Here is an 11,143-nt window from a genome sequence, read left to right as displayed (position 1 = left end):
GCGTGGAGTTGCTCCAATTTAAGTCCACTGGGTAACGGCCTAGTCTAATTCTGCAGAGGATTGCTCTGAAAGTTGCACAGCGACGTCACATTCCTGGATATTTGTTCAAGTAAAGAAAACATGTGTTGTTGAAGTATAGATGGACCCATCTCCCATCCTCTATACCAGTGATGGTGAACCTTTTAGAGACCGAGTGCCCAAACTGTAACCCAAAACCCACTTATTTATCGCAAAGGGCCAACACGGCAATTTAACCTGAATACTGAGGTTTTACTTTAGAAAAAACAGCTCATACATTAACTTAAGATGATCCAAACAAAGTAAGGAAAGCAATCCCAAATGCTTTCATTTACTTAAAATTATTTGGCAGAGAATTTGACACTTTAATGATGGTCTGGGCCTGGCTGGGGCGATGGCACGCGTGCCCACAGAGAGGGCTCTGAGTGCCACCTCTGGCACCCATGCCATAGGTTTGCCACCACTGGTCTATACGGTTGCATTTTGCAAAGATAAAACAGGAGTCCAATGGCACTTGAAAAACCAACAGCATTCATTCCAGCGTTTGAGAGAAAAGGAGGATTCACAAAACCTTACTCTGAAATCAATTTTGCTAGTCTTTAAGGTGCTACTGGACTCCTGTTTTATTTTTCTGGTACAGACTAACATGGCTCCCCATACGGAAAGATCATCATGAGTTCTCCTGACATGTGGATTTCCTATTGTCTGTTTCAGCCCCAGCTCCAGCCCTGTATTAAGAAATAAATGCAATTGCAGTACTCTTATTAACCACAGGTCAAATCTGCATTTGCATTTTTAAATCAGTTTTGTGCTGCTGTGACGCAGTCTTTCTCTATGCTTGTTTGAACTTTGTTTGGAGAAGATTCATTTAAAGCAGCACAAAGGCGCAATGACAGTGGAGCCGCCACGAGAGGGCGATAAACATATGCAGACATGCAACAGTATGCTAGCACTGTTGAGGTGTGAAAACCAAACCAAACGGAGACAGTATTTTTGAAGATAGAGACAGAAGGCTGGGAAAGACAAATGCAGATTCAACCACAGTGTTATGCTGAGTCTGTTCATCAATACGGGATTTGAGCCAGGAGTTCCCCTGACTCAAGTGATGGGCTATAAGATCTCACCCCAAAGTCCAGTTTGCCATCTAGACAACAAATGGTAGGCAATTAAAGCAGAGTGACATTTACTGAAAGAAGTTCTTCTTCAACTTACCTTAACGAATTCAAATCCCTTTGCTCCATACAGCCTGTTGGCAATGCTAAATTCATAATCATTGGTGGGCTTGCTGATTTGTGATAGTAATGCCTGGAACTGGGAATGGACACCTCCAGGTTTTTCACACTGCGGCTTTGTAGCCTCCTGGAAGCAAAGGAAGGATATATTAGCGGGACTGGTTTAGTGGCCGTGACTTGCTACACACATGCGTCACATAGTTGTATCCACAAGAATCTACGGAGTAGCAAAGGAATGGTACAAGAACAGACATTTCCTGAATTTGCTGGAATGGATACAATATCTAAAGGCATATCTTCCCAGAGATGTAAACTAGCTTAACAGTCATTTCTTCTTCCCAGGGAACTCTGGGAATTGTAGTTCTGTGGGAACAGGCACAACAGAGAATCCGGCTCCTCAGCCTGCAGAACCGATTGGCAGCTGCAGGTGGGGGGCCGCTTTGGTGTAGTGGTTTGGTGTAGTGGTTAAGTGCGCGGGCTCTAATCTGGGAGAACCGGGTTTGATTCCCCACTCCTCCACTTGCACCTAATGATGTGACCTTGGGTCAGTCACAAGCTCTGGCACAGCTGTCCTTGAAAAAGAGCAGTTTGTGTCAGAGTTCTCTCAGCCCCACCCACCACACAGGGTGTCTGTTGTGGGGAGGGGAAGGGAAAGGAGTTTGTAAGCTGCTCTGAGACTCCGAGTGAAGGACGGGGTATAAATCCAATCTCTTCTCTTCTTCTTCTTCCTCTTTGCCTCCCCAGAAGAAGGGGGAGGCAGGGATGTGTGATGCTCAGCGTCACAATGCCACGATTGGGGAGGGGTGGAGCCAGAAAAGACTTAAAGGGCTCGCTCTGCCCCACCCCTTCCTCTCTGACTGTGTGCTGGGGCTCCCAGGCGGTGGTGCAGGCAGCCTCAGTGAGGGACTGTGAAAAGTACGCAAACGGAGCGTGATTTCAGCAAAGCGTACTTTATTCTATCCGGAACAAGACGACTTTGGCCGGCTCACAGGCCGGCTTATATCCCCCGAGAAACTGCCACCCAACCCCCCCCCCCACTTTCCAATAGGTTATTTACAGTGGCCGAGAGCTGCATTGGCTACTCGGCCAGGAACCTAGCCCCCTGATTGGAGTGGGATAGGATCCGCATAGTCCATTGTCTCCTGGAGCGAAGCTCAACGTTTGTCTCTGGGCTTGTCTGGACTTGTCTGGACTGGATACATTACAAACTGGCAGCGTTCCTGTGCTGCATCTGGTGGCACTGGTTGAAGGGAGGCCCGGCGGCCTGTGACGTGTCTCGCCGGAAGCTCCTGGGTAGGGGCAGGGTCGTGGCCTGCACCGAGGCTAGAAGGAGACTGCTAGGGGCATGGGAAGGGCATGGTCAGTGCCAATCTCTTCAACAGCCACAGCAGTAGTCTGCAGCAACACAATGCTCCCTCTAAGCTGTGGAGTCCTGTGAGCAAGAATTCTACTTTGTGAGCTACCAGCTCACAAGTTGTGAGCAGGCAGGTGATTTGGCGACTGCATCCATCGGTTTGCTCTGGACTGGAGCCCGTTCCTTCCTGAGCTGAGACAAAAATGTGTGGGCCAGAGGGTAAAAAACTGTGAGCTAGCTCACACTAACTCAGCTTAGAGGGAACATTGGCAGCAAGGGCAGATCACAGCCGGAGCCTTGGACAGGTGATGGGGCCCCACTGTCGGGGCCGGGCGGTGGCCTATTCTGTGGGGCGGCAGGGCCAGCAGCAGTGGCCCCTTTGGGTGCAGGGGGGTACTAGGTTCAGCCAAGAGGTGAGCTGGGCTTGGGGGTTTACCATCCGCCCCCCCTTTTGGGACAAGGGGGGGAGGGAGTTCTCTCAGAGCTGTCAAAGTATGCCCCCCCTCACAGGCCTTGCGTGGTTGTGCTGACCCTGTGAGGCCCACAGTGCCTGGGGAAGCAGAGTCCAGCAGGTGGACAGGGGGTCTCTCCTGCAGGGTGGGCATTTCATGGGGCCCATCTGGCCGTCGCCCCTATTCCCCATGGGGCTACGGAAGGGGCAGGGGTGCTCATGGGACAAGCAACCTGCGTGGAGGGCTGCCGCTAAGTGGGTGGGTCCTGCCATCTCCTCCGATTAGGATGCGCGGCAAACAGCCCAACTCTTCCTCTTTCTTCTTCCCTGGCAAGGCCCAACAGGGGTGACCGGTCCAACATTGGCCACATTGTGCACTGGTTATCACTGGCTATTACCCCCCCCCCCCGCCGCCGCCATTTGTGCTGCTAATAACAGATGCAAATGTACCGAGTTCTGATCCCAATGCTGATTTCATCCTCAGTGTTGCCTCCCTGATCTATATTACGCCTCAATAGGGAGGAAGTTTTTGTCCTTCAGAATACTTCCCTGTTGTTCGGTGAACGCTGAACGCCCAAGCTGAGCCACAAGAAAGGCAGGATATAAATATTTTAAGAAATAAATCTACTGCGGGAAATCTCTGAAATCAGCAGTAGAGTCATACTTCCTTCTGCACAGTAAAACAAACAAAGAAACTTCCTTGTGGAAGACCTTTCAATGAATAATTCTGGATGAAGAATATTTAAACTGCATTTCTCACTGTATGACTGAGCCCTGATGTATCTTTATAAATTGAATATATTGTCTTCTTAATGCATTCCACTTCCTTTATTGTGAACTGGGGTTGTCAGGTCCCAGGTGTGGCCTGGACTTCTTCTGGAATTACAACTGACCTCCCCACTATAGAGATCAATTCCCCAGGAGGAAACGGCGTCTTCAGAGGGTGGACTCTACATCATTACATTCCCAGTGAGCTCCCAGCCCTTCCCAAAGGCCTCTCTCTTCAGGTACCAACCCCATATCTCCATGAATTTCCCAAACTGGAGTTGGCAACCTTATGTGTGTCCCAGCTTGGATTGTCCAACTTATTAAAAATCTATCTTTCCAGAGGAAATTACTTGAAGCATGGATGGCTTCAAGACAGAACTGGATAAATATATGGAGCAGAGGTCCATCAGTGGCTATTAGCCACAAGGTATAGGTAGGAACTTCACGTTCCTGGGATCCCTGATCACCGCAGACTGTGACAGCAGCCATGAAATTAAAAGACGCCTGCTCCTTGGGAGGAAAGCGATGGCGAACCTAAACAGCATGATAAAAAGTAGAGACATCACCCTGCCAACAAAAGTCCGCATGGTCAAAGCAATGGTATTCCCAGTAATCATGTATGGCTGCGAGAGTTGGACTATAAGGAAGGCCGAGCGCCGAAGAATAGATTCTTTTGAACTATGGTGCTGGAGAAGACTCTTGAGAGTCCCTTGGACTGCAAGAAGAACAAATCAGTCAATCCTAAAAGAAATCAACCCTGACTGTTCCCTGGAAGGCCAGATAATGAAACTGAAGCTCAAATACTTTGGCCACCCAATGAGAAGGGAGCACTCACTGGAGAAGACCCTGATTCTGGGAAAGACTGAGGGTCAAAGAAGACGGGGACGGCAAAGGATGAGAAGGTTAGACAGTGTCATAGATGCAACGAACATGAAGTTGAGCAAACTCCAGAGGACGGCGGAAGACCGGAGGGCCTGGCGTGATCTAGTCCATGGGGTCGCGAAGAGTCGGACTCGACTGTGTGACTGAACAACAACAACAAATAGGTAGGAACTCTTGGTCTGGGGCAGGTGATGCACTGTATTCTTGGTGCTTGGGGGGGCAACAGTGGGAGAGCTTCTAGTGTCCTGGCCCCACTGGTGGACCTCCTGATGGCACCTGGTATTTTTGGCCACTGTGTGACAGAGTGTCGGACTGGATGGGCCATTGGCCTGATCCAACATTGGCTTCTCTTATGTTCTTAACAAAATCCCACATGAGAAAATGACTTACAGAGTCACATTATTTGCCCTTGCTGAATATATACTCCAAGATGGCAATGGGAAGGAGCATTATCTACGTTATTGTATTAAATTATTCATATTTTGCTACGGACTTTCGGTACTTCTGTATATTCTGATATTAGCCTATAGCTTGTTCATAATCTGTATTTTTATTGTTGTTTTGTAATCTTGCAATGGCCAATGGCTAATTACAATAAAGAAGAAGAAGAAATTGGATTTATACCCCGCCCTTCACTACCCAAAGGTGTCTCAGAGCGGCTTACAAACTCCTCCCCCTTCTCCTCCCCACAACAGGCACCCTGTGAGGTAGGTGGGGCTGAGAGAGCTCTGACAGAAACGGCTCTTTTTCAAGAACAGCTCTTATCAGAACTATGGCTTGCCCAAGGTCATCCAGCCAGGTGCCAGTGGAGGAGTGGGGAATCAAACCTGGTTCTCCCAGATTAGAGTCCGCGCACTTAACCACGACACCAAACTGAACTGAACTGAGGTAACTATTCCCCTTTGTTGCAAGGTTTGTGCTGGGTAACAATTTACATAATATTATATATGATTTTCTCTGCTGTTTTATTTATTTATATTTATTTATTTTTCATATTTGTATCCCGCCCTCCCCAATGGGCTCAGGGCGGCTAACAAGGGCAAGGTAATAACCATGCCATAATTAAAACATAATATACATAATAACTTAGCCTGCTCCCTGAAAGGCAGCCAAACAGATAGATATGCAAGTTTTTGAGAAAGTTTTCTTTGGTGAGTTTCAATGGATCTTGGATCTTGAATGCCATGTGGACACCTGTAAAACTGAGATGTAAACATTTCTCTTTTTCCTAATGGAGAAGTACCCATCCAGATACAGAATGTAACTGTTATTTTCCCCATCATGTTAACAGGTACTCTTACCGGCTGTTCTTTGCTCGTTTCAGAGGAGTGTCCATATCCTGAAGTCTTGATCTCATTGAAGTGAAGTACCTGCAACATAAACACCATGTGACTGGCAACTCTTGGTACTGAACTTATCTTGTGGCTTTTGGTTTCGGGCCAATCCACAGCACGCCAAGTGTTTTGTGTGACGCAGGCTGGCCTGCCTCCTGATATAAGCCCATGCGGCACCTTCGCTCAGGACAGAGAGCAGTTCCTGTGGGTTAGATCCTGAAATGGTTCATTGCACGGCTGCCCATGCATGGGCTTCCTTAGTAGCTACTCCAGCCATATTGCATAGCCTTCCAGAACACATTAGGAAGTTCCTATCTCTTTTGCAATTCCTTAAACAGAACTTCAGGAGCTGCGGTGGCTCAAGTGGTTAAGACGCTGAACTGCAGGCTGTGGAACGTCAGTAGTTCGGCAGTTCGAGACCCTGGTGCCGCATGATGGAGTGAGCTCCCATCTCTAGTTCCAGCTCCTGCCAACCTAGAAGTTCGAAAGCAAGAAATTGGAAGTAGATAAATAGGTACCACTTCAGTGGGAAGGGAACAGAGTTCCGTGCGCCTTGGTGTTTAGTCATGCCAGCCACATGACCACGGAAATGTCTTCGGACAGCGCTGGCTCTTCGGCTTTGAAACGGAGATGAGCACCGGAACCCTAGAGTCGGACTCGACTGGCTTTCGAGCAAGGGAACCTTTACCTTTTTAAACAGAACTTTAAAAGACAGCCTTCAGAGTCCCTCAGTGCTTTTTGTAGTCTGGTTCTTGTGGGTCGGGACCTCTTTGACAAAGTCTTTACTGGCAGTTCTAAATAGCTTTAATAATTTGATATTCTAAACTTCCTGTGGTTTTTAAATCTGTCCCCCACCTTGTCTCCCAGTTGCCTGGGTTTATATATATTTGGTGGTTGTTGTTGTTTTTAAATTATGTTTCCTGATATCCATTTGAATAAAATAAACCTGTTGGATGCATCTCCTTCCCTTTCTCTCCCCCTCAGTATAAAACAATTATCTCTCAAGGGATTTACTGAGAACAGAGGTAAGAAGTATTCAAACTCTGGCCCTTTCCACGTGCATTTTTACCCCGCAGTTCCTCCGTACCTGATCCTGTTTCGCCTTTACTCCGGATTCAGTGCTTGTAACTCTCCACCTCCGGTTTCCCCCCTGGAATCCCAAGGAATCTGGTTTATGTATTCTGCACTACTCTGAGAAAATATGTTGTCGAAGGTTTTCATGGCCGGAGTTCATTAGTTGTAGATTTTCCGGGCTGTATGGCCGTGGTCTGGCATTGTAGTACTACAAAGCCAAGACTACAGCCATACAGCCCATAAAATCTACAACAGACTCTGAGAAAAGTAGCCCAAATTCATTCATGGGCGGCATACTCCCTGGTGGTCACACAAGTGTTTCCCTTTGCCCCCCCCCCCCATCAGTAAAATTATGCTTAGGGACAATTGCCATTCAGGACTCGGAGTACTAAAAAGTATTCACGCATGGTCCTGAAATACATCGAAACATGTGTGATGGTAGGGCTTGGAAGCAAGATGAGGGGAAGGCCTCGGCCTCTGTACCCTGTTGTTAGCTCTTCAGAGTATTTCCTTTAGTCCATCCTGAATCTACTGACCATCAGCTTCACTGGATGCCCCTCAAGTTCTCGTATTTTGGGAGAGGGACAAACTCTCCGCCTGGGCCCCCTCAAAACCTGGAGCCGGCCCTGCAGCCTGTGGTAGGATTTTGCCTCAGTGTTGTGCAATGCTCCCTCTAAGCTGTGGAGTCTTGTGAGCAAAAATTCTACTTTGTGAGCATTAGAGTTGTGAGCAAGCGATTTGGCTACTGGATAAATTAGTTTGCTCTGGAGCCCTCCTTCCTGAGCTGAGACAAAAATGTGTGAACCGGAGGCTAGAAAACTGTGAGCCAGCTCACACTGACTCAGCTTAGAGGGAACACTGGTGTTGTGGTTCTGCTTGGTCAGAATTAGGGGTGCCAGGGGACAAGGTTCTTTCACCCCCAGCCTGTACTCTCTCCTGCCACTTAACTGGCTGGTGGGGGGGAAATGGTGACAAAATGGGGAGGGGGAGCTAGCATTGTCCAGTTGCACTGATGTCACACCCGTGCGCCCAGAAGTGATGTAAGCACATCACCGTAGGATGCACTGATGTCACTTCTGGTGTGCACAGGAAGTGAAATCAGCACGTTGCTGGTGACATCAGTGAGTCACCTGCAAGGGCCTCCACCACCTGGTACGTCCCCCCCACCCCGGCCAGAATCCAGTGTGGATTTCAGATAAAATAAGCGGTGGATCCAAAATGACTTTGAGGGACTTTCCCACAGTGTGAACGCAATCATTTTAGTCTCTATAACAAGAAGCCATCCCTCTGTGACCATAGCCCAAAGACATCCAGCCCAGTGTCTGGGCAAATAACTTTCTACTTTTGAACAAATATCTTCCAGTCTGCCTGCAGGTGAGGGCCCCATCCTTCCATGTTCCATGTACATTCATGGGACAAATCATTGCCTTTAAAAGGATGCATTAAAGTGTTCCTGTTTATTTGCTTTATTTGTATCTTACCTTTCTGTCCAATGGGGACCCAACACAGCTTATATCGTTCTCTCCTCCATTTATCCTCACAACAACTCTGTGAGGTTGACCTGAGAGTGTGTGACCGGCCCAAGATCCCCTAGCGGACTCCCATGGTGCGAGTGGGGATTCGAACCTGGGTTTCTCAGATCCTAGTCCGACACTTTAACCTCTACACCACGCTGGCTCTCCTACATACCTTTGTATTTATAATTACTACAAGAAAGGGGACCCGCGAAAATTGCGGGGGGAGGAGCGGGGGAGCTCCACACAGAGCAAGCGGAGCAGGAAGAAGCAGGTAAGCTTCCGCCCCATCCCGTCGATTCCCCCGTCTCCTCCACCCCCCCCTCAACTACCAACACCGGCTCGCCGCCCCCCCAGTCTCTCTCCCCCGGCTGTCTTCCCCCCCGCCTCTGGCCTCACTGGTCTTTCCCCCCTTCAAAGCAAGGGCTGTGGCTTGCAGCTGCCAGGCCTCCCCCCGCCTCCTACTCCTCCTCAAAGCGAGGCCCGCGGCTTGCAGCCGCTGGGCCTCACTGGTCGCTCCCTCGCTCCCCTCCCCCTGCACTGAAGCGAGGCAGGTCGCAGAGCGTTCCCTGCGCATGCGCAGGGAATGCTCTTTTAGTTTTGGGGGGATTTAAGTATCCCCCGATATTTTTTCAAACTTTTAAGATTTTTGTGCACACCTAGGGACTGCCCCAAGTGTGCACAAAAATCTCCTCCCCCCCCCAGGTGCCACCGATGCGTGGATTTAGGTATCTGCATGCACGGGGGCGACTTCACTATTAGATATATAGATTATTTTTTATTTATTAAATTCATCTTGCTAGGCCACCCTTACCTGCAAGCAGGGCTCAGAGCATCTTACATCAAATAAACACAGTGATAGTCCATTAAATAACTATTAAAAACCTACTCAAACAATATACTTCGGACAATACAACTTCATTATTTAAGAAGGCGAATAATTCCTGTTCCCACCAGCTCTCTGAGCGGAGGGATGTGGAGGACTGTGTAGGAGGGTCTGAGGGTGCCAACCGTCTGTCCCAAAGGGCCCAGATATTTTCACTTTAATAGTCCAGGGCACGGACGCCATTTGGAAGAGAGTTCTACCAGGCTGGGGCCAGCCGGATATCTTTGGGGCTGGGAACCACCAGAAGATTCTTATCTGCTGATATTAATGCCCTTTGGGGGACATATCGAGAGAGGCAGTCCCGAAGGTGTATGCCTACACTTTTATAAACACATCTTGTCTTGTTCCTCTAGATTGCATAATCTTTTCTCAAATCTACTTCAGAGCATTGTAGGATACTTACCTTTTCCATCTGAGCTTCGGTGTTCCCTTTCGCACCGAGCATGACCATGGCCAGAGATGCTGAAAGACTCATGGGGGAGAAGAAGATGTTTTCCCCAGCATTTTGCTTGCTCAGCTCCTTGCAAAGGTCCAAGCAGAATTCTGTGTTGGCCGCACTGAGAGAGATCATCTTGAAGCCGACACCGACCGGGACACCTGTAAACTGGTGGCTCAAGGCAGGTGGATCAGAAAGACTTCAGGACTCTTCCCAGTCCCTAATTTGAAGGCATCCGTGTATATTGTTTCACATTAATCCATGAGGCGTATTCCCTGACTGGCAAACATGAGGTGCTGAGGTGTGGCTAATATGCCCGGGAGCAGTTTTCTAGACATAACATGGTTTTGCATAGTGTCTGTCTTACTCTGTGTAATCCACCGTATCATTGTTTTCCACCTGTTGTTCAAGTGTATGACATAGTCATAATTGCACAATACGATGCTATTATTTCTCACTTAAGAAACCAAGGGCCACAGATTATTTGCAATCATTAACAGACATGAGGTGGACATGAGACAGCAGAATCCCTTAGGTTTGCCAATCTCCAGGTGGTGGCTGGAGAAGTTCTGGGAGTGCAACTGATCCCTAGGCGAGAGAGACCAGTTCATCTGGAGAAAATGGCCGCTTTGGAAGATGGACTCTCTGGCATTATGCCCCATTGAAGTCCCTCCCCCCACCAAACCCCACCCTCCTTAGGCTCCACCTCCAAAATCTCCAGGTACAGCCCAACTGGAGCTGGCAGCCCTAAGCCGTACATGTCTATTACAATATTTAATATCAGCGTTACCTTTGAGAGAACAAAAGGCATTTCCCATTGTCTTATTTATAAGGTAAGAAGAGGTCTGAGAACTGGTCCTTTTCACGTTAGAAAAATCTTATGTGCAAGTGTTGTGATAAAGGTAAAGGTAAAGGTTCCCTTGCTCTAAAGCCAGTCGAACCCGACTCTAGGGTTGCGGTGCTCATCTCCGTTTCAAAGCCGAAGAGCCAGCGCTGTCCGAAGACGTTTCTGTGGCCATGTGGCCGGCATGACTAGACACCAAGGCGCACGGAACACTGTTCCCTTCCCACTGAAGCAGTACCTATTTATCTACTTGCAATTTCTTGCTTTCGAACTTCTAGGTTGGCAGGAGCTGGAACTAGAGACAGGAGCTCACTCCGTCATGCGGCACCCGGGTCTCGAACTGCTGAACT

The 11,143-nt window shown here is 48.5% G+C and overlaps 1 protein-coding gene across 1 annotated transcript in view; it reads right to left on the bottom strand.

The window, feature by feature from the left end:
- The window catches only part of LOC107120131 (serpin B4-like), a 20,876-nt gene extending 10,697 nt beyond the window's left edge, over window positions 1-10,179 (bottom strand). Inside the window, exons 1-3 of the mRNA XM_015422777.1 lie at window positions 9,917-10,179; window positions 6,007-6,075; window positions 1,231-1,377 (exon numbers count right to left, since the gene is read on the bottom strand). Coding sequence (XP_015278263.1) covers window positions 1,231-1,377; window positions 6,007-6,075; window positions 9,917-10,084 — 384 coding nt within the window. The 5' untranslated portion in view covers window positions 10,085-10,179. The remainder of the gene's footprint in view (window positions 1-1,230; window positions 1,378-6,006; window positions 6,076-9,916) is intronic.
- Window positions 10,180-11,143: the final 964 nt, after the last annotated feature.

Source organism: Gekko japonicus, unplaced genomic scaffold (genome assembly GCF_001447785.1).
Source record: "Gekko japonicus isolate JY-2015 unplaced genomic scaffold, Gekko_japonicus_V1.1 scaffold3454, whole genome shotgun sequence".
Taxonomy (NCBI): Eukaryota; Metazoa; Chordata; class Lepidosauria; order Squamata; family Gekkonidae; genus Gekko; species Gekko japonicus.
Note: the sequence above shows the minus strand (reverse complement) of the source record. Positions and strands in the feature narration are given on the sequence as shown.